The sequence below is a fragment of the Dysidea avara genome, chromosome 15 (assembly GCF_963678975.1).
Source record: "Dysidea avara chromosome 15, odDysAvar1.4, whole genome shotgun sequence".
Lineage (NCBI taxonomy): Eukaryota > Metazoa > Porifera > Demospongiae > Dictyoceratida > Dysideidae > Dysidea > Dysidea avara.
This window is the reverse complement of record NC_089286.1, coordinates 5,614,123-5,637,757: the sequence shown is the minus strand read 5'-3', so window position 1 is coordinate 5,637,757 and position 23,635 is coordinate 5,614,123. Positions and strand designations below refer to the sequence as shown.

At 39.6% G+C, this 23,635-nt stretch overlaps 3 protein-coding genes across 3 annotated transcripts; 1 reads left to right on the top strand and 2 right to left on the bottom strand.

Moving 5' to 3' along the window:
• Positions 1–129: 129 nt before the first annotated feature.
• LOC136245349 (clathrin heavy chain 1-like) lies at positions 130–10,715 on the bottom strand. Its single transcript, XM_066036827.1, has 30 exons — positions 10,497–10,715; positions 10,137–10,344; positions 9,366–9,515; positions 9,198–9,316; positions 8,748–8,909; positions 8,114–8,227; positions 7,878–8,051; positions 7,610–7,807; positions 7,196–7,396; positions 6,657–6,932; positions 6,405–6,542; positions 6,200–6,292; positions 5,765–6,017; positions 5,456–5,526; positions 5,242–5,334; positions 4,978–5,103; positions 4,577–4,719; positions 4,326–4,448; positions 4,005–4,116; positions 3,831–3,953; positions 3,172–3,317; positions 2,827–3,010; positions 2,576–2,768; positions 2,338–2,495; positions 2,033–2,197; positions 1,709–1,984; positions 1,061–1,624; positions 783–1,004; positions 640–715; positions 130–475 (listed from the first exon to the last, which is right to left on the bottom strand). Exons 1-30 carry the CDS (start codon positions 10,536–10,538, stop codon positions 300–302), a joined length of 5,079 nt encoding a protein of 1,692 aa, XP_065892899.1. The 5' UTR covers positions 10,539–10,715; the 3' UTR covers positions 130–299.
• A 402-nt stretch (positions 10,716–11,117) lies between these two features.
• Positions 11,118–19,560, top strand: LOC136245350 (histone-lysine N-methyltransferase SETD1A-like). Its single transcript, XM_066036828.1, has 11 exons — positions 11,118–11,440; positions 12,350–12,445; positions 12,616–12,889; positions 12,941–14,469; positions 14,729–15,026; positions 16,006–16,623; positions 16,954–17,150; positions 17,665–17,772; positions 17,973–18,109; positions 18,160–18,280; positions 19,337–19,560. The coding sequence occupies exons 1-11, from the start codon at positions 11,312–11,314 to the stop codon at positions 19,508–19,510; spliced, it is 3,681 nt and encodes a 1,226-aa protein (XP_065892900.1). The 5' UTR covers positions 11,118–11,311; the 3' UTR covers positions 19,511–19,560.
• A 1,393-nt stretch (positions 19,561–20,953) lies between these two features.
• On the bottom strand, positions 20,954–22,134 carry LOC136245787 (uncharacterized). Its single transcript, XM_066037266.1, has 2 exons — positions 21,826–22,134; positions 20,954–21,777 (listed from the first exon to the last, which is right to left on the bottom strand). The coding sequence occupies exons 1-2, from the start codon at positions 22,064–22,066 to the stop codon at positions 21,065–21,067; spliced, it is 954 nt and encodes a 317-aa protein (XP_065893338.1). The 5' UTR covers positions 22,067–22,134; the 3' UTR covers positions 20,954–21,064.
• Positions 22,135–23,635: the final 1,501 nt, after the last annotated feature.

The window sequence follows — 23,635 nt, the reverse complement described above, 5'->3', positions numbered from 1 at the left end:
TTGTAATTTGAAACATAACCAAATAGGTGGACACGCCCCTTCAGCACACGAAAACGAGCTTATTGCTTAAGCACCCCCGCTATTACACTAACCCATGAAACCAGTCTATAGGTGCAGCTCGCAGTAGCATACATTTAACACATGTACCATTTATAAACAGAAAAAATAAGTCAATATTATATTATCTTAACCATTGTGCACAAACAAGTCTCTGCATTTAATTATTAACAACATTAATAATAATAACAATGGTAAATTGTTAACAGCTATTCCTATACACTAGAAAAACAGACAATTCCCTAATAGAACGTGCCCCCTCCACTCGGTGGCTGTCCTTGGAATGGCATCCCTCCAGGTGGCATACCGCCTGGAGGCATCATGCCCATTGGTGGCATTCCACCAGGGGGACCGCCCATTGGCATCATGCCTGGGGGTGGTCCGAGCCCTGCACCAGCAGTGATCATCAACTGGGGCTCTGTAAAAGATAAAATGATTAGTTTCTTACAAAGGAAATAAATGTTGGTCAGAAACTACATTTTACACGTGAACCCCACTGCAAGACATCAACTATTCATATTCTAATATTTTGGGTCACCACTAGAATGTGGATATATAGATGCACAGATAGACAACACTCACCCATCATCATTGGAGGTGGCTGTTGTTCTTGTTGCTCCTCAATCCTCTCAGCATCACTTTGTTGAAGCTTGTCAACCTGTGTAAGGTAAGGAGAGGTGCAGTTTTTAGATACACCAGACGCACAGATACTCCACACAGGTTACCTTAGTAAGATATTCTCTGGTGACTTGTATTAGGTAAGGCATGGCATAGTCCATGATATTATGCCTCCATGCTAACTCCATGATCACATCAGGTCGCAGCAAGTCATAACACGAGTATAGACATGACGCAAAACACTCTGGCTTGCCAATCTCCAAGAACCAAGCAATCAGTCCTTCTGCTGTCTCAGTATTGCGAGACTCTGAGGCATATTCCATAGCATCCTATAATATGAGAATACACAAAATGTTACATCTTTGTATTATAAAGACAGGATTACCTTGTAGAGGAGATCTTTCTTACACAAGTCCACTGACTGGGCCCAGCGGTTATTTCCTTTGTAGAGATAAGCAGCAATACGACGGAACTCAATCAGTTCATGTTTCTCAAGTTGTTGGGCTAATGCAATGTTATCAAAGTTGTTAAAAGAGTCAATTGATTTGCGAAGACTCTCAAAATCCTCCTCTTCAATAAACACAGAATTCAGTGCTTCGTTGACGGCCTTGTTGTTATTTGGCTGGACAGATCTCAGATATGGTTTTACTAGGCCAAGATGATGCAGCTTAGTGAAATAGGCCACAGCACGAGTATGATCTAATCTGGGAGTGAGGACAAGCAGAAGGTCGTTGAGCAAGAGAGGTTTGAAATCCAAGTAGAATTGAAGAGCTCGGTGGTACAGCTCGATGTTAGCTACCTTTGTTATCACTTCTTTAAATTGAGCCTCTTTCCATGCCTCAGTAGGGTGAGCCATCATCGTGATCACTGCATTGTCATATTCTTCATACTTGTCATATAAGAACACTAACTCTGGCCACATGTGCGCCTGCTCTGCAGCTCTCAACACCTGCAATGGTGTATAACAGTATTAATACGTGAGGAACAGCATAAGGGAATAAGATTGTGAAACAAAATGATTGGGGTACATTACCTTGGGGATATTCACTCGGGACCAGAACAACTCTAAGTGTTCTCTCATTTTGCCTGGCTTGTATTTAGAGTAGAGGATGGCTAGCTCGGTGAACATGCCCATGTGAGCCCTCTCTAGCCCTAGGGCAGCCTCCAGAAGGGATATAAGCTCAAAGTAGTGTCCACGACGTTCATAGAAGTTAATCAAGTCCTCTAACTCATCAGCATGTATGACGATATGTAGACCACACACTTGAGCCAATCGGAATTCTTCAGCTTCAACACATGAGAAACACACCTAAGACACACAGTATAAATTACTAAGGTGACACTAGAGTACCCTAACCTCCTTCCAGGTGCGAGTTGAGTTGGCTTTCCTGGCAGAGTCTACAGCAGCTTGAAACTCTCCGAGGTGGACTAGAGTGGATGCCAGACGAGCAAAGTTCGAGATGTTGTTAAACAACAACTTGGCTGCCTCATACATGGCCTCATTGTAACAACGCTCACCGACCTGTAAAATGAGAGGTTGTAATGATTACTGTAGAAGTATATGTAATTAAAATTCAGGGTGTAAATTAGCACAGCTATATACACAATACACGTACCTAATATGCTCAATAGCTCACATGTGCTCTGCATTATTCACCATACCTGTTGGATTTGTGCATGGTTGGGTCCAGAAATAAATTCTTCAAGGTCAGCTAGTCGGTTGGTCTTGGCAAAAGCAAACACCAGCTCTGTCTCAATGAATGTCTCACGAGTCTTCTTGCGGGCCATCTGCAGGTACCTCACCAAATCCTCAAAGTTACCTGAACATGACAAACATGACACTTCACAACAATGTACTAATCGTAAATGAAACATGACACACAGACAGACAGACACTCACCACTGTTGTTTGCTGCTTCAATGACTTCAGTAAATGTTGAGGGATCATCAGCCTTGATGTATGAGTCAATGGCTTCCTTTACCATCCCGTCATCCAACTGAGCCTTAGCTAGCAGGCTCCATACTGCAGACTCATTACATCGTTCAGCAAACTCATATGCCCTGTCCAAATTTTGTATGTGGCCAATCAAAACCTGTAACAATTGGACAAGCAGAAATTTAAAAATCTGACTGCAGTAAAAGAGTATTTACCTCAATGGCAGAGGTGTTAACTTCAAACTTCTTGAAGATGGCAAAGGCTTCCTCAAATAGCTGACTACTGATGGCAATACTGGCAATGTCTGGTGCATCATAGTTGTCAAGACGATTAATGTACTCCATTACTCTTGATCGGTCTGCTTTGATTGCAGTCAAGATCAACAAGTTCTGTAGGTTACTGTTGGGACAAATAGCACACTGGTGATCAGCAAAGATCAAAATTCAAATCAAGATGATCAACATGAAGACAAATAAATGTACACAATTCATGCTCAAGTAAGTCAAAATGACACAGTCAAGCACAGAACTACAAAACACAATACCACAATCAGTTATTACCGATGGTCAGCAAACACAGAGTTATCCAGTACGATCTTCTCCAGTAGTTCTATCAGTTCATTGGGCAGGTCAGCAGTCATAAATGCCTTCACAGTAACTGACACATCTTCAGGATCCTGTGTCTCACTGAGAGCTGTCTGTACCACCTGTAAGGTTGTGTCAGTATTATAGAACAGAGTATCACTGTGGAATACACAGCTAAGGTGTTGACATGTCTTTCAGATGCTTAACTAAGACCAAGAGTATATAATGGGAAGGGAGAGTGTCGAACTGCGCTATACACTGTGAAAAATGTGGCACATTACACAAAGGAACTCACCGTACAAAGAGAAAGACACAAGCAGCTAACCTGGAAAGCGAGGTTTCATCATGGTCGATATTTCATTCGAGAGAAAATGAAGGTATGTGGGTTACTTTACGGGCTCATTTTTGATAGCCTATAGCACAGTTCGACACTCTCCCTCCCCATTATACACTCTTGCTATTAAGACAAAAACTTAAAGTGATGGGAAAAATTACGTTGGACACAACACTACAAGTGTATTAAGTGCTACAGAAAATATTAGTAGCTTTTGTTCATTAAGTCAACAAGCAATGACACACCCCTCAGGATCACATTGGAGAAATGACACAACCCAGACACCACACCACCTACATACCTGATCAATTAGTTGTCTTCTGTAGGTGTTTTCAGGGTCAAGCACCAAGGCCCACAAATCTGGATCTCTACGCCTCACCAAGTAACGTGCTTCACTCTTGAACAACGAGTTATCGTTACAAACCTGCAGGGTGATATTGACATATGTAATAGCTAACACACACAGAGTAATTACCTTGATCAACTCAGCATCACATTGTCCCCTCTCAAATGCCACACAGGCAAGGTGAGGATCTCTTTTTTCACAATATTTACCGATGACTTTGCTGTCATAAAACTGGTTCTCTCTGTGAGAAAACAAGAAACATGTACAGAATAAGCCATGCTCTAAAGCTTTATATGCCCTTAATCCTTTAGTATTCGTAATCCACAATAATATATCTACACACAGAATGGCTTCTAAATCATAAACTTCGATACAACAATTTGAACTATTGCTTGTGGTGATCATTAATTAGAGAAGTATACATAGTAAGCATTGCTGGACAGCAAGTACCTCAAGAATCGTTCAGGATTGTTGTTACTGTCAATGTAGATCTTAGCTAGAGCATTGTGAGTGGCTGGCTCCTCCACTCCTTCCTGTATCTTAGTCTCCAACCAGGGAAGGAGTAGCTTCAATCTACAGGGTAGGAATACGAAGAAAAAAAAACGTTTATGGTCCCATTTGCATTTACAGTATAGCCCTAAAACCAGGAGGTTCCATTGTACACAAAAACACTGTGTGTTCCTTTTACGAACAAATCTCACCTGTTCCTCTTCTCTACTTCTTCTACCAGTTCATCGGTAGAGAATGTTCCCTTAACAGTCAATGTAAGGTTCTTGATGACGTCCTCTGAGCAGTCAACATCTAGTAGGCCACCAACAACTACTGGCAGACGAGCTGGATTAACCTGTAACAGGTATACAATAATATACACATGATGATGTAGTGTAAGCTTTTCTGTGCACCATGTCTTTTGTTTATTAATTCATCACTTATTTGCTAAATAGTCTAATTAAACAGTCAGTTTGAAATCTGGTGATAAGTGAGCTACAACATTGAGGGACGTTGTGTGGAAATTCAAAAAAAACCTACTTTCTTCTTCTAAGCATATACTATCAGACAAACGTTCATTTGTCCACCCATCACATATACACAATGCTAATACCTTTTGCACATAAATCTCAATGTACTTCTGAAGGTTGTTGCGGTACAAGTAGAGCACAAGATCATGCACAAAGTCAAACCGGTCACACACAATGATCAGAGGTAGCTGATCAGTCAATTTGGCTTCCTAAAGACACAAGAAAAACAACAAAGTAGTACATATATTTGTAGTATGATTGGACATTGCTAGGATACATTACATTTTTGCAGCAATAATCCTTAACAACAATTTTTCAGGCACTGTACACAAATATAAGTGATTTACCTTGAGGTAGTTCTTCACTCTCTCTGGCGCATAACAGTTGCTTTCACGACAAATCCTCTCCACCTCCTTCATCTGACCTGTCTTACATGCCGCCTGAAACAATAGGAATACAAATCACTACAGTGTACACAGCAGCAATAGTGCTCATATAGTACCACCACATGACAAACACATGCACAGAGAATTAATCAGTACATAAAAAATACACACACACCTGGATATATTTGAAGTGTACATCACCATCTTGACTGTAGTTGACAATGGAGCCAAGGAAGTAGAACAGACCTAAGATAGAGTATGCTCCACATATAAATATCATATAACAGACACCTAGGCCAGAAAACCATAAATTCACATGTTACCTGGATATACCAGTACTGACTAATGCACAAAAGTGTCATGAGTAAACTAACAGGGGACCTTCTTGTATTCTTATAACACTAAGAATCAGTTCCTGAAAACACTGCTGGCCTTACAGAACCCAGTAGCCACACATGTACATCATAATCAATACTCCACTAACCTTCAAAGCTCTTAAATGATTCAAACAGCTCTATTAGAGATGAGGCAGTTAGTTGTTCATGATACTTGCTGGCCACTTTGACACACACTTGAAGATTTTGTCTGATGTTAGCCTGCAACATTGCCTTCAGGCACTCCAGGCTGTCCTCTACTGACAGGGAACCAAAGTAGTTGACCAGCCAATCAGGATTGAGCATGTGAGTATGAACAACAGCTCTCTTGATATCATAGATGTCAGTATAATGCTCCAGGGCCTGTAAAACAACAGGTAAGCAAAGTACTAAAAATAATAGGTCAAAGACCATTTCATAGAAAATTAACATGTAATTGTCGGGTCAAACAAATTGTAATTTTTAACACTAATGGTTTAGTACCTTGCAATACCTAACATGTAACTAAGTAACAGTCAAAACAGCCTATATTACACACAACACACCCTCTGCAGCAGTCCGGCCTTCTCACACAATTGAGCAATGTGTGGCTTGTCATAATGTGTGAACATTTGGTTGCTAAGGATGGCATCGGCTACCTGTAGAACAGGAATACAAACCAGTTAACTGACAGCATAGAAATGGGAGTTACAACAGTACAAATACATAAACATTTTACTCTGCACACTTCTAATAAAAGCCCACCCTCACCTGTGGTGCAGTCATAAGGTTCATCTCCAGTAGTCTGGTCTGGAGTGCTGCCTGTTCTGGCTTGTTGTTCTTTAGTGCCTCCAGCAAGAACTTAGTACATTGTTGTACCATGTTAACCTCCATGAACACATCAACAATCTGACGAGAGAGAATAAACATGTAACAATCTCACTACCAAAGTAAAGAGCATGCTATGGATTCAAACTGAATTTCTCTACATTTTATTCCATCAATGGATGTACAGGGAATTACCTGGTTCAGGTCAGCCAGAGGTTCCTCATCTTGGGCCAACATTGTGGCAAACTGTTCTCCTTGTTCAGGGTTGATCCTCATGATGTTACGCAACAAGAATATGTAGTCTGGCTGGTAGTTCACCTTCTTAGCATACAACACTATCTTTTGGAACTGGCCAGTCTCAGCAAAACACTGAATAACTTTCATCGGTACGTTAGCTCTGAGATACACTGAGAGTGCCAGTGTGGGGTCTACCTGCTTTACCATATCACCAAGTTCTTCAGAACACTCCAACTATAAATAAGAAAAGAGTTTATTATAAGGGACAAGGTAACCATGCAAATGATGAAGGGACTAAGGCTTAGTGTCTTGTTAATCGTGCCATTTGTAGTCATTACAAAAGCAACACCGTGCACTGTTAAAAGTCAATATGCCAGGGGTTTACACTGTACACAATTTCAGCTGAATTAGGTGAAGCCTTTAATATCCAAACTTTTTACAGACTAGTGAAATAAAGGACGTACCTGAACAGAGTAAACTATTACATTAAGCCATACCTTGTCTTCCTTCAGCCATTTTTCTAGTAGTTGCTTCTTGCCTTGTTGTAGTACAGGTCTACACAGCTCCAGAGCTTCATACTTGTTCAGTTGACTGGATTCTAGCAAGATACCAAAGTATTGTAGCAGTGGGGAGGTCTGGCCAGGCTGGTTGGGTACTGCCTGAAACCTCTGAATTGTCTCTGGTGTCCTGAGTATACCCTGAATATACAATAAGACAAAAATGAAACCAATCTACTCAAACTAAAATCACATGCACGCACACATATACAAACACTGCTTTATACAAACTAGTAGTTGCAATTAGTACAAAACAACTATAAACGATACATAAGTTTAAGTACACAAGTTAAGTACACAGTATGTACACAATATTGAACAATGCACATGTTAATAGCATCAGTTTCTTCTCACCTTTGGTGCTTTTGCGGCCGCTTTGGCAGCTTCTGAGTATTGTCCTTGCTGGAATAGCAGGTTGAACTTTTGTACCAGTAACTGTTCAGCCCCCGCTAGGTTGTTCCTGGTAGCCAACCTCAATGCTAAGTCAGCATTTTGTAGTGTAGTAGTGATATAGGGTACTAAATTAGCCTCATCAACACTAACTGATAACACCTGTGGATTGGGGGATAGAGTAAATGTGCGTGTGTGACATTTAAAGCATAATATTCCAATTAGTGCTCACCTGTCCTTTCCTATTTACTCCTACAATTCCACTGCTAGCCTCATGGACAGCAGTCACAAAGATGGTGTCCCCACTGATACGGTTCATGTAGATACATGTGCCAGTCTCAAGGTCATACAAGTGAATGTATCCAAATTTGGTGATAAGATAAATAACATCATACTTAGCACTGGTCTAGGGAAAAATACATAACATTCTAATTAAAGCACACCACATATTAAAGTGTAAATTCTTACTTGCATGGCTACAGGGAAATCCCCTTGTGCTTCTGGTGGAAAGAAGACATCGACAGCCTTCTTCTGGAATGGCTGGTTGCCTTGTGCTGGCTGCCCTACTTCAATTACATGGAGCTATAGGGGTAAGACACAATGCAAAAATAATCCAAAAGAACAACCCCTTAATCTCTGAGAAGCACAATTAAGCATCAAATGTTACTCTAGTAAAATGACAAGACGCATCCAATTGTTTATCTCTAGACAAAAAAAGCAAAAAGCATTGCAAGTTCACCACTTGAACTCATGCATTAGCTTGAAGTTTGCAACCATGCAAATAGTCCTTTAAATGTTAAGCCAACAGTCTTCAAAAAAAATGCTTGATTCACTCACCATGATAAACTAGAAACACTGGTCTAAAATCACCAACCTATTAAAATGTCATGCATATATTGCCTTCTATTATTTGTACACAATCAAGTTACTTGTAGAGAAAACCCCATGTCTGCCAAGCCGGAAAGAAAAGCATTGGAAAATGTGACACAGTTAGTGACATATATTATGAATATCATGCCAACTATCCATTGCCTTACAATATACGCACACGCTTTCAAAGAGTTAAGAGTTAGTAAGGTCAACATGTATAGTCAAGTCTTACTTTTCCTCCCTGTTGATTTCTGACTGCAAATGTGAAGAGGGTTGACTCAGTTGGGTTGCCTTGCAACTGTAACTGTGCGAATGCTGCTGCATGCCCCTCAATGGGTTGACTGACACCTCTCTCTACTGAATATAACTGCATTGCACCAACTACTCTGTGTTGCTGAATAGAGAAAAACATTCACCTATTAATATAGGCATCAAGTACAAAACCATATCAATAGTCACGTAATGAAAAGCATGGGACTTAAGATGACAAAGGCAACAACACTTAACAACTGAAGGTCATCATTTCAAAACTCTGTTATATAGTATAATACAAGCTAATCACAAGCCTAGGGGAGAACTACAAAAGACCAGTTTGCATACATTTTGCATAAACTAGATAATATACTACACACAGCATTTCTTGTATACTAAAATTAAAAATTTGCTTCCAAGTAATGCCCACCTGTGCTTGGATGCCAATTAGCAATAGCCATTTTAATGAAGCATCAGTTCTGTAGTTGATGATCTGACAACCAGCCAAGCTAGAATGACGATCAAACACTTTCTCTGGCTGTGCATCACCTAACAATGAATTATTTTAAGTTGTATACTCCCAAATTGACACACCCACCTTCTACTGACCAATGGTAGACCGACGTTTCTGTAACCAAGGCAACGGTCTTAAGGTTGATCCACCTCCAGAAGATCACATCATCAGTCATCGTGTGTGCCTTCATCTTGCTCTTCATTTCTATGTTGAATATCTGTAGAGTCTTGCCAGCTATTTATGAAAAGAAAAGAAGTGCATCATATATCATCAGTCTACCCTTTAGACGATATTTAGCTGGAGTAATTCTATCATAAAAACAAGACCAACACACTTGTGCACACATTACAACATAACACTTAAACACACAATTTTAATCTCGTACTACTTCTACAGCCAATTATGACAGCATGGTTACAAGCACACACACACACACACACACACCACCTTCGCAAGCACTCACACACAACCTTATGATTACATCAGTATTGTAATAGTTGTGGTTTACTACCTACCAACATTGGAAGGATAATTAAGTAACCTCTCTAGTGAAGAAAAAGCCAGTAGTATCCAACACATACACAGAGCAACTTACGACACATTGATGTGTAACACAACATGATGTACTACAACTACACAAAGAACTCAAGATTTACACAACACAATAACGTATAATAGTCAGTCGACTTGGGAGGACAAATAATCGGACAGATCCACTATACGTTTTCCTTACAATTTCTACCCAGAAAAAAAATCCTGGCCCATTTGTTGTTAGTCTTATTTCGACATGTCACCCAATACAGAACATGTATACCACCCAGAAGTGCAGACCATCACATTTCACAAGTTGTTCACCTTTTAATGCAATAACTCTTGATGCAGGGTTCATTATTGCTGAGTCTGCTGATATCGGTCTTCTTATTGGGGTTTGTGGTGTTGCCATGTCCACGATTACCACTTGTGCCGCCTCACCGACCTTCTCTCTGACACAAATAAACTTGTCAGACTCCATTGTGAGGGTGGAAAAGCCAATGGTCTGGACATTGATTCCAATACTTTGGAGCTAGAACAATTCAGTAAAGATACGTGTAAATCATTTTCCGCCATATTAACCTCATTTAAATTATTACATGTAGTTCTGTGATCAAATAACGCGGGCCAATCAACAGACCATACCCTACGATGTAGTGTAATGTTGCGCTACACTGGCCTTACCTGTAAGAGCTCCTGAAACTTGATCGGGAGGTTTTGCGCCATTTTGGTTAGACCAACCGAACTGCTTCAAATCACCTTATCACAAAGTCACTACCACCCTGGCTCTATTTTCTGTCCCTGAACGTTCTTATCTCCTGTAAAATATCAGGAATAGTGTCTCAATGTGAAACGGACTTCCACCCTGTATCACAAGGGCATGAGAAAGGCCAGTGCGCATGCGTCACTCAAAGGTGTGCATTAATTAAGTAAAACAATGTGGTGATTCAGTAGTGGTCGTGAATAGTTCAAAGTTGGTTAGGTTATTTTACTTTCATTAGAGTAGTCTACAGTGTTATTTAGAAGACACATTCGATAGCATAGTGGTTGTAAAAGGTTATTATTTGATCGGTAAGTGAACTTTAATATTGTGATTGTGCAGTTGACACGCTCCATCTGTCCAGTGTATTAGATTGATCTTCGTTCCGAACCGTTCAGTGTCAACATTTTTAAATTGAACTTTCATGTAATGTACATAAGGTGTTGTGAATATTGTTCATCAAATGTTACAAAATTTAATAAGTTGCCATATTTGGAGAATGGTATGCGGACCTCTTGATTTATGTTGTCACCGCAAATACGTACTGAGCATGCGCAATCCTGGGTGTAGTGGTCGTTAATCAGAATAACTGGTCCCGAGATGGCCAGCAAAGTTACCAGCTAGGAATGAACAGTTTAGTGTAGCGGAGTTGTAAATGATGTAGCGAATAGTTTAGTAGCTTCACAGTTGTAAATGTGACAGTTGAATTTGCTAAGCTTCTAGTGTAGGGTAGTTTTGTATGTCGACCAGTGGAGAAGTTAGCGAACTTGCTTCGCCTAGAAAGAGAAATTACAAGTTGTTGGTAGACCCAGAGCTCGACCCCAGAGAAGCAAAGAAGGTTTACAGATTCAATGGAATTCTTCCCGGGGTAAGTACAGCAGCGAATAAAATATCCAATTGTCACTTTCGTGACCGGGTAATCGACAGGTAATTGTGTCGATAAAATTGTTCCATCTTGTAATTAGGAAATACGGTAAGTACATTCCTTCTTTGTCCCCACGTCTCCATGTCAAGTGTAGCTAGCTGTTGAATTGAGTTTACTTGTTGAATCAATTGTTGTTGGCTTTGTATAGGACATCCATGTTTCACTTTCATACCCATCTCTTCATTGTGGTAAGAAAGGTCATTTCTGAATCTCACAACTGTCTCAAGGAAAGTAGCTCTAAAACACTTTAACTTGTCATGAAACTATCCCTCTTAATAGAATAAGGTTCTATGCCACTAATGCCAGCTAATCACTAGCCTTCTAGTTTTGGTAGCCATTTTAGTTTTCTAGTAGCCACTGTTCTGACCAGTAGAACTATCTTCTCTCAGTCAAAAAATGGTCCCCAGGTAGTTTCCATCAAGATTCTAACACCATACTTCAATATCAGGGCAATACAGAGAGTTCCCATCATGACAGGTAAAACAGTTAGCAAAGAAAACCTGCCAAATAACACCAGAACAACAATCAGTATTGTGCCAGTGTTGTGTTGAGATTACTAACCTGTGAGTATCCAGTAAGTTGAGTGATTTTAGTAGTAGTTGTCTCTCTCTTCATTCTGACACTGCAACTTTGCTGCATGATCATGAGGTCACTGTCTTTGTGAAGATCATGTGAGCTACTTGGCAACACTGCATATTTAACCTGAGGTTGGTTAGCAACCAAACAATTATGCTCTAATAGTTTATTGTTGGCGGGGTATTGGTTATCTAGAGTAACTAAGTCTTTTTTGTGGGCAGGTAGCTTAGTTGTCTGTAGTGTGTATTATTTAGAGTAATGGGTTCTTTTGTTTAGTACAAGCCAATACCAGACCCTACTGACCCAAGGATACAGAAGACTGTGTTAGGAGGTGTCAAGCGTGCTCTGGACCTGCCTGTGCCACGATTTAAGGTATCTATGCTGTGTTTTCTAATTAGTGCACATTAGATGATATTACATGAACCAATGCAATATAAATAGTTATGATTTTTAAGTATATATGCACTACTGTATTGTAGGGTGTGTAGTAGCTAGTATGATGTTACTTTCACGTTATGGTTCACTGCTTTTTGTTTTTATAGTATGACAAGTTTTCAATATCAGATCCTCCTCAGTCTGATGTGCTTATACTGGGTATTAGTGAGACAGCTCAGGGTGACCTGCTGAAGGACCTTCTGTCTACTGAGGTTGGTCCATTCTACTTTGTCAAGTTTCATCGACACCCAAAGACCAATGTGTTTCTCAGTGCTGCATCAGTGGGCTTTAAAAAGAATGGTCATGGTCGATTAGCAGAGGAATTGCTAGATGGAAGAATGTTGTGCGGTCGTCACATAAAGGTGCAGCTTGATGACAGAGGTCAGAATAACTAATTCTGTGTACATGTTCAAGTATTAAAACTTTCTTTAGGTGATAAGGTAAAGGAGTTCTTGCGAGATGTTTTGGAAGGAGGCTATAAGAAAGGTGACCGAAGTTACCGACGTTTGTCATCAAGCAGTAGTCAGAAAGCAGAAGATATTGTTACTGCTGATCCAAAGGAAAACTCTGATGCAATATCTGATGTGTCACCGTCTGGTCCCAAGTTGTACCCAGTGTCTGTGTTAACTATGGCGACCACTCCTGGATCACTTACCCCACTGTATGATACTCCTTCATCACTCACTACTTTATCAATACCACCCACTCCTTCTAGTTTAGACTCAGGTATATCAGTTTCTATCAGCCAACAGAATGATAATGCTCCAAAAGAAAAACCAAAGCAATTGTTCTCCCATTCTATACTGAGTTGTCCTCCAGTGACAATAAATCAGAAGACGGTCACTTCACCATTACCAGAGACTACAAGTAGTAAAGAAATGTTGTTAAAGGCTCATCCACAGTTGCCACCAGCTAAGCCTGTTACACCACCCCCACCTCCCATTGTCAATGATAGAATATCTGTTAGTCCAATTAGTGTTGAAGAGGATGTACCTGATGATAACAAGGGACTTCCCCAAGATGTTGACATGGTATCCCCAGTGTCCACATCACCAGTTGACTCTCTAACTGAATATGATGTAACTAAGAAGCCAGTGGAATCTACAACTAATAGTGTATTATTTCCTACACAGTTTGACCCCACACTCGGTCTACAAGGATTGTTACACTCTACAGAAACAGTAACTACTCCTGCAGCAATGGCAGCACCGCCACCCTCTGACTTTGTGCCTGTGTCCCCTCCAGAAGATCAGGACCCTGCCATTAGTGTAGTGTCCCCTGCTGGCATTGAAGTAGAAGAAATATCAGGGGATGAATCACCGGAGATGGTTTTCTTATACAGTAGTGATAAAGGAAGTGGCGATACGAAAAAAGAATCTTACAAAGTTAAGGTTGAGCAATTATCGTCTGATGATATGGAGATGTCAGATGAGGATGACAATGTTGATACTGTGATTGAAGTTAACCCTGCATCTTCGGTCAAATCCCACCCCTCTGCTGCTGCACCCATGCCACGGCATTTACCATATATGGACTGTAGACCGCCTCCGCCCCCACTCCCTCCTCCCATTCATTCTAGCCACATGTTCCCACCACATCCTGCTGGAATACCGCCATCTTTACCATTTAAACCACCCCCAGGGGCTCCTCCTCCACCGCCATTCTTTGATCCTACTATCCCACCATTTCATCCTTCCCCACACCGCTTGCCACCTCCTGGTTTTCATCCTTATGGGGGAAGCCCTTATCGTCCACCAATGTACCCTCTGCCCAAGGCTAGTTCTTACAAGAGATCGGGAGCGTTAGGTACAAAGGAGTTTCTTGACGACATGAAGAGAGAAGTGATGATTCATGTGTGTCAGCAGTTAAGGGATGTTCTACTCCGTGACATGAGGAAGAAACTGGTAGAAACATCGGCTTTTGATAGTCTTGACTCATTCTGGGAACGAAGAGAGAAAATGGTTTGTAGAATGTTTACTTGTATATGTATTTTCTTTAAAACTACCAGTACTACAGAAAATATTTTTAAAAATGTAGGTACCTTTTTGTAGAGTCTGAAAAATACATTGTTTTGAAAAGAAATGTCCTACATAAAGTCTCAGCAAAAATGTCCAGTCTTACCATGCTTCTGTTCATAACCTGACCCTGTAGTTCTTAAAGTGGGTGTTTAGGGATTCATGCAATGTCTAGGTTCATATGTTATCACTTGTGTCAATGCAGAAACAAGAAAGACTGCAGAGCAGACAAGAGAGAGCAGTTGCTGCGGCTGATAAAGAGATACCTAAAGAAAACAAGACAACTGCAGTTCCAGCAACGGCAGTGGAAGAGCCATATCGTCAACTCTTAACAGATGAAGTGGATGATGATAATGTCACTACTGCTCAGCCAAGGAAGAGACTACTCAACTTCAAGATCCCACTACTACACAAAGGAGCTCAGAGGAGGGGACAGGGTGTCTCCGTCATTACTAGAAGGAGAGGAACAACCTTCCAATCTCCCACCATTGTACAACCAAGAGGTATGGCAGTGTGTAGTAATGTCCTGTGGCATACAATGAAACCTCGCCACCTCTTTCATGAGACCACCTTGTTATGGTGGTCTTTTTATAAACACAACTTTCACCCCCAAGACCCCAGACAAATGCTGGGCGAGCTTAAGGAGTGACGATTGGGTATGTGTCAAGTGGCAGTGTTTATGACTTATATATAGCAGAGTGCTGCTGTCAAACCTACTCATACTGAGCTTTGCAATACTGTCTTTATTTTATTTAGGTCAGCACATGGGCCCACACAAATGATTAGATACCTGAGGGTCGGCTGGCTGGCCAAGGGGTCAACGCTATTACTTGATCGCTAGCTGAGATCTACCCTTCATAAGTAACTGCACGACATTGTGGTAGCTATATTCATTGTTTTAATGACACAATTATTTAAGTGTGTTATTTATTTGATCTATATAAAAATGGCTTGTCTTTTCTTGGTCTGTGTCTCAGAAGGGAGCTTAACCGTTTGCATATACCTTCTTTCTTCATTGATGTTTATGCTAGTAGTCGCAGTTTCATGGCCCTTAACTGTGTCACATTCAACTGCATAGAACAAATACCATACTTCCTTATTTTGTTTCAATGCTATTAACTATTAGTGAGATTAATGGAAAGGCATGGTAAGCATGATGCAATAAAATTGTTTGGTAGCTGTTCCTACTCTTCCAAACGTTAACACAAGCAAGTGAGGAAGTTTTTAGGATATTATTGTAGTCTTTTTTTGTCACTAAGAACTTTTAAAGTGTTAATCAATACACAAAGTTTTGCTAATATGGGACTTGCTCAGGTTCACCCCCAACTAGAGGCTTGGTCCCACAGGTAGCCCTGGTAATGAGGATTCACTGTAGAAGGTATATAGAGTGAAAGCTCTGCATCATGAAACCTGAATCTGAAAAACTCCTTTGGTTTGATTCGTCAACTAAATAGAACTTTACAGTTCATTTGTGTTGTTTAGTTCGTAAACGTCCTAGAAAGCCAAGCCTAGAGGAGTCTTCCTTTTCTGAGATCAGCAGCTCCAGTAGTGACTCAGAGGAATTGTCTGGAGAAGAAGACGCCCCTCATCTGTCCCCTAGTGGTGATACTAACCAGAGAATTGTTCATAGTGATTCAGAAGAGGAATCAGAAGATGATAGTGACATTTATGAACAGTTTAAAATTGGACGCAAACTGAGTGTTAACTCTGTATACTCTAATGAAGAAAGCTCAGCAGAAGAGGAACAACAAAGAGAAGATGTTGTGGAGAAATCACCATCACCATTACCAATAGTACATACAGACCATGACTATGCCAAGCCTGTTATAGCTTCTGAATCAGAAGAAGTTTCTGACAAGGAACAAGATGAAGATGAAAAAGAAATATTAAAAAAGAGAGAAGAGATGCTTACAGCTCAGGCACGACAACACAGTTTCCCTAAACGCTCTACTGAAGAAGAAGAACGAAACATGAGGACTTATCTTGAGGAATGTGGCCCAGACCAAGAGGAAGTAAAGATGTTTAAACTAGCTCTAAAGAAGATGAAGGAAGCTAATGATGAATTAGTTAGTGATGTATCATGGTCATTCTATCCATCAGATATCCTTTACTGTGTGCAGTGTGTGTGGGCGTACGTAGTGTTGTGTGTGGTTTAGTGTAGTGTGTTGTGTGCATGCTTCAACCTTGTATTGCCTCAATGACAATTTCTCGGCTATCAGTTTTAACACCTGGATTCTTCTAGAATTTATTCTGTGAGTATTTTCATGTGGGATACTAATCCTGTTCCTGGAGGATTTCCACCTAGCACCCGACTAGAATTCTCTACTGAAAAGACTTTTTTTCTGGCTTATGTGTGTATAGGATGTTCATGTGTTTGCAGTATGATATTCTGTAGCTCACTGTTGTTAGTACCTCCTTGACTGCCTTCACTGCCAGCTGATTTGATTCCAGTACCAAGCAAGAAGCGGAGGATAGCAGCATCACATGAGACAGGGGTACACAAAACAGGTAGTGCACGCAGTGAGGGATACTACAAGATTGACCCGATGGCCAAGAAAGCTTACCTCAGGCACAGCCTCCCATCATTTGCCACCATTACACCAAAGAACGAGACCACCAAGAAGGAGGTATGGAATCCATTTGTTTTGGTCGTTCCTTCCAACAAGGGGGCTATGTTTATTACCTAATCTCTTTTTGCTAGCCACTCACTCTTGGACCTTGTGCCAAACAATCTTTCAAGCCCACACCCTTACATACTGTATAGCAGGTTATTATAGGTTTTGAAATTTCACGTGAAATAAAATAATAGTGGCAGAAATTTTAACAACAAAAGGCCATTTTTTAAAATTTTAATCTCACTGTTAATTAAGACATGTGCATAAAATGCTGTGGCAACATTTGTAGTACCAACCATTTCTGTTTCAACTAGCTGAGTGAAAACAAAGCGATTTGTGCCTGCACGTGATGTCATACACTCAACCATTGCAATGTTTTTTGTCTGTTGTCCTTCATCTCTATCTGATGTGTATGCTATACAATATCCTGAGAAATGCCGAGCTGTTTTATTATAGTGCACTATATCAGTGACTCTCTGTGTGTAACTGTTCCCTTTATAATGTTGTTGTTGTTATGTTGTATTAGGAGTCACTGAGTCGAAGTCGTTCTAACAGAGTAGATCATCGTCGACAAGCATCTGTGTTCAGAAGTGGAGATGCTTCAGCTGATATTCATAAGTTTAACCAACTAAAGGTGATGAGTCTGTATGTGGTGTGTGTAGTATACCATGTGAATGTAAGGGATGTATTTGTCTCACGTAGCAGGTGTGGTTTTCTCGAATTAGACTTTGTGTATGCATTTCAAATGTGTACATAGAGTAAAATGTTTAGTGCAATATCTAGTTTGGCTATGTATACAGAAAACAGTTTGATTGTGGTGTTTGTCACATTCAGGCTAGGAAGAAACAGCTTAAATTCTCCAAGTCCAGGATTCATGGTTGGGGTCTGTTTGCCATGGAGAACATAGCAGCAGATGAGATGGTCATAGAATATGTCGGAGAGGTAATACGCTCATGTGTAGCTGATGAAAGGTAACCACCCAATAATCTGTTCATCTACAAACACCCTTCCCTACTGTTAGAGAGAAAAGATACGAAGCTGCTGGTATTGGTAGTAGCTACTTGTTCAGGATGGACCTGGACTATGTCATTGATGCTACTAAGAAAGGAAGCTTAGCGAGATTCATCAACCACTGCTGTGATGTAAGCGAATTGTATTGTTTTTATGATCATGTTTAAAATGAAGTAGAGATCTTAGCAATAAAAACCAGTCAAACAAAATAAATTATATTAATGATGGTATTACAACATGGCTATGTGAAAAAATCTCCCTACATTAGCGTTTTGTTCAGTTCCAAAGTAGGGTTTTTTTTCCATAGAGCTATCCATCATCCATATAATCTTTGTTTCGCTATTATCTCTTGGATCCTTGCTTCATTTTAAATGCTAAATGTGCTACTTGTTTGTTTGTTTGTTGTAGCATGCTATAATATGCACGTGTGACTGTTCTATTAGAATATCACACATCACTGAGTGACTGCTTTATTAGAGTATCTCGATCTGACTGCTGATCTCAAGTGAGCCTCTGGTAGAGGTATCCCGTGTGATAGATTAAGGAGTGTGGTAGCTGTGTTTTGTTTTCTGCAGTGAAAACAATTGTTAAGTGCAGTTAGATCATTAAGGGGCATGATCATGATGCTCTGCTTTCTGTAGCAAACCAATCCTTACAAGTTCAGCTATCTGGTACCTTTTACAATAGTGTAAGGATTACAAAATGATTTTGTGGCATTAATATACCATATATGTGCAAAAGTATTGATAGGAAAATTAATACCTCAATATGGTTTTGTCACATAAAGAAGACCATGATAAGGAGACCAGAAGATGAAAAGTAAAAGCAAGGTGGAAGGGAGCGAGTATTCTTTGGAACTCTAAAAGTTTGGCATAAAACTGTACATCATTTAGCCTCTAGCCTTTCAATTGTGATCAGGAAAACCATGAATTGGGTTTTGGCGATTTAGGGGTTTTGTGAGTTTTATTATTAGATTTGACTTGTTTCTTCCAAACAAGTGTTTCTTATGGTGTAGAATAATTCTGTTGTGATCTTCAACAACGTGGGTGCCTTTTGGCTTCCTACCATACAGTACTACCTTGTAGTAACATTAATTGTAGTAGTGGTAGTTTCAAATACAAGTCTCAGTCTCTTATCACAAGTCATTACTGAATTATGTACTTACCACTTGTCTCCTCCATTCACAGCCTAACTGTTATGCTAAAGTGATCAATTTTGGGTCACAGAAGAAGATAGTTATCTACTCCAAGAGAGACATCAAGGCCACAGAAGAGATCACTTATGACTACAAGTTTCCTATTGAAGAAGAGAAGATACCTTGTCTATGTGGAGCCCCCAATTGTAGGGGAACTCTCAACTAGTTGTATTTCACATGACCCAATTTAACATGAAATTAATTCAGAAAAAATTACATTACTTGCAAATTGCAGTCATGCAAGGTGTCAATTTACACGTACTCAGACAAAAACTGGTGCCATTCTCTTCTAATGCAGTATGTGCTGGTATAAAACAAGTGAACAAATGAGTTTAAGGAAAATTAAGTTCAATAAGAGATCAAAGAAAATGAAAAGTAGTGGAACAAGGAAGGTCACCTACACAAGTGGATGTTCAATCCCTAATTCAGTCATGGGTGGACTGAAGTAGGGATTAAAAGTGTAGGTGACCTCCTTACTTTTTTTATTTCATTTATATCAAATTGAAGCCTAAATTGAAATTTAAAAAGTTAAATTCCTTGTACTTGTAATAAATTAGAGCGTGTTAATCCTTTGTGATTAATTGGTAGCTAGTGCAGTTATTTCCTCAAAAAGAGGTTTACTTAAAAGTGTCTTAAATTTGTTGGTATTGGCATTGGTATCAACAGTTGATTTTACTACAGTATTTGAAGTATCAATAAAAAGTGGTATTGGTACACCTCTTGATTTGATTTGGGATCACAAAGAATTAAGCAACGAAACAAGTAAAGAGAGGTCATCTACACCTGCAGCTTACTATAGTTGACGTTTAACTTACTATTGACAGACTGTAGTACATCATAAAGTATGATGGTACTGTATAAAGTGTTAAATGGAATTTTCTGCTGACTGCCTGACTGATGCCTTCAGACAAGCATTATTCAATAATGGCTAAGGCTATGGGCTTGATTTTTTCACTGTTCAATGTTGCTTTGGCCCAAGAGGTGCCTTTTGACATGCCACAGTACATATAATGCATTCTTCATGGACTTACCAGTGTGCTCCTTTGTGTCCCATTCATCTTGGCTAACAGTGAAAGGTGTCGATTTGGAGGTAGCATGCGATGGCTTCCCTTCGTAGCAATAATCATCCGTATTTTTCATAGTGGCTACTTTGATTGCATAGGTGCTTTTCGAACAGTTCTTGAGAACATAGCTGACAACGAAATGCAATGGATACTTCACTTTTCAGATGATAGTTGGTAGCTGGGGTGTGTGCCGTTTCTTTCTTTTGATGCGGTATGCATGGGCTCACCAGTCATAATAATTTTAGCTTACAAAAAAAAATTAGCAAGCAAGTACACAAAAAAAATTGGGATGTACAACTACAGTAGGAACCATAGCACAGTACTGAAACAAGCTGGAGTAGTGCACGATATTAAATCACAGTAAAGCAATAAGAAGTGTTATATCCCTACTGTCACACATAAGAAGAGCACAGTAGGGATATAACACTTCTTGTTTTACTGTGATTTAATATCATGCACTACTCCAGCTTGTTTCAATCCTTTTTATTGACGTGCTATGCTCCCTACTCTAGTTGAAAATTCCAAATTTTTGTGCACTTGTAGGAATTAAATGTCAGCTAGTAGGTGTACTTTCTGCTCAGATGTAAAATTAATAGCTATACTGAGGTGAATGCTACTAAATTATCATAATACGTGTGTGCATCATGATACAATGTTTACAGAATATAGAGTTCAAGCTGATCAATCAAGACAGAGCCAGTGGCGAATCCATGTTCTCTACATATCCTAGCTTCTATATCATCTGTAGTGGTCCCACTCAACTCTCGGTAAAACCATGGTTGGGTAGGGTTGTCACAACAGTTGCTAGTGATGCAACCAGATCTATCCCACAATGGGTCATTGAAGTAGTAGGCAGAAGTACTATATGTATTATTAGTTCCTGATTCACAGTAATAGTTAGTTCCTACAAAAGGAGGAGAAGGATATACTGAACCGGGAGCACATGGACAGTTATATAGGTGCGAGTTATCAAATTGACCATTCGCAAATGTCCAGATGTGTTGACGTGGGTTACCATGGGTGATTGATAGTCCATCAACATAGTAGCCATCTATTGTCTGTCCACCAATACTATATAGAGTAAAAGCAACTGCCCCTCCTTTCTGGTATCCTCTTGCTCTACCACACACTCTCTGATAACTTATACTATTAGTGGAGAAGGTTGTAGAGGAGCAAGTGTGACTACCATCACTGACCACACGACAGAAACTAACACCAGAGTAAGTATCTTTACGCCATCCACTGGGGCAGCCACCTCCTGTGCTGATATCAATGTTGGAAATTCTTCTCCATCCTCCTCCCACACCAGCACATGTGGAGATGAAGCCAGCAGCAACTTCTGTCATATTACAAAATGTCCATTGGGTGCCTGCATTAATACAATAATATCCTGACTTGTCAGCAGTTTCAGGATTACCATTATAAATGTTCAAACAAGATGATCCAGTATAAGTCATCCCACAATACACCCTGCTGGGACCATTAGTGATCCAGTAATATCCTGACCACTCATGAGATTCAGGATTCTTATTATAGATGTCCTCACAAGACTCACCAGGGTAGAAAGGTGATTTAAACTGATACTTACTACACTGCTCAGTAGCCATCACCAGTTCCTTAGTGAGGATCACTGTTATTATGAAGATCACTGACAACATTTTCAACAAACTTGTGTGTAACTGACTACATAGTACTACCGCACTGCTACTATATATGTGAGAGTATTCCTATTATCGGAATGTAGCACTTAACTTGTAGTGCATAAACAGGAAAATGCAATTAAAGATCACATTACAGTGTGGCAACACACCTTAAGTGTGGCTACTCAAGTGTCTCTACCCATGCATACCTTATAATAGATGAATGCATTTACACTTTTTGATATTATACAGAGGTACAAGAGTATCATGAATCACGGTAATGGTTCATAATAGAGATTGCCTATATTTTTAGCCAAAATCCTAATACAACACACACCTAAACACTACCTTAGGAAGCTCCTCCAACCACAAAAGAAGTCTTTGAAGTTACAGTAATTTGGAAGAAGTTTAAGTCCACTGGAAAACATGAAGTCATAAAGGATAAATAAATACTTTTAAAAATTTCTTAGATATGCCATTTTGTTCATCTTACTAGCTATTATTATTTTTTCCACAAGGCTAGAACAAAGTGTGAGTACTTTTTGGGGATAAAGACTACATTACAGTACTTTTCTTCCTATCATATGTGTTTCTTCACGTCCATGACCTATTTTAACCACATATTACAATGTTAACATCCATTCTCAAGCAATTTTGCTTCTTGTAGGTTCACTTTGCCATTGCTTCTGACTTAGTCTCTGCAAGGGTAACCAACGTGTTAATATGCATCCAAACTATTTGTGTTAACAAGCATATGGAAACCTTTCTATATTTAACCACATGCAATATATTAAGTTCATACCAGAGCAACAATGTTGTTGCGTACCACTGCATACTTGACTTTTGTGAGCACATATAACTGCACAAATCTGAAGCCATGCATGATGACTAACTTGATATACGTGTTTAGTACTGTGTAATATTAGCACCTCTTATTATCACGTTAGTTGTCCATAAATGGATTTATAAAAAGTAAACAAACTAGTGTAAAAATAATTATTAAAATGGGGAAAGATCGCTGAAAATGTAAAAGAACAAGAGTCAAACAAGCCAGCATGTTAAACACAAAGAGATCTTTGGACTCAAATAAACATTTATATAGAAGCATTCTCAGTACTTCTTTCCCCTAATTTAGGGAGAAACTACTGTTTTTTTCCTTAGTTTCTACCATATCCATTGTGAGATCTCTTTGTGGTTAACATGCTGGCTTGGTTGACTCTTGTTTCTTTACTTTTTCAGCGATCTCTAATCCCATGTTTTAATTTTTAAAATTATTTTTACACTAGTTATTATACACAAGGATTGAGAATCATATAGGAATGTGTTGTAAAATGTGAAATAGAATGGAGTGGTAGTATGTTCCTTTGATAACAGATATTGACTGATAAAATTGATCATATTCATGTAGTAATGTTCTATGCATATTAACTCTGAACAATATTATGATTACTCGCCGTGTACTAGAGTGCTACCAGTGTGCAGGGCACCTAAAAATAGGGCAGGGACAACAGGAGCAATTTTCCCCTCCCTAGTCTGAGCCCTGTTTGGGGCCTTAGTAAAAATGTATTTGGTGTACTTAATGTGCGA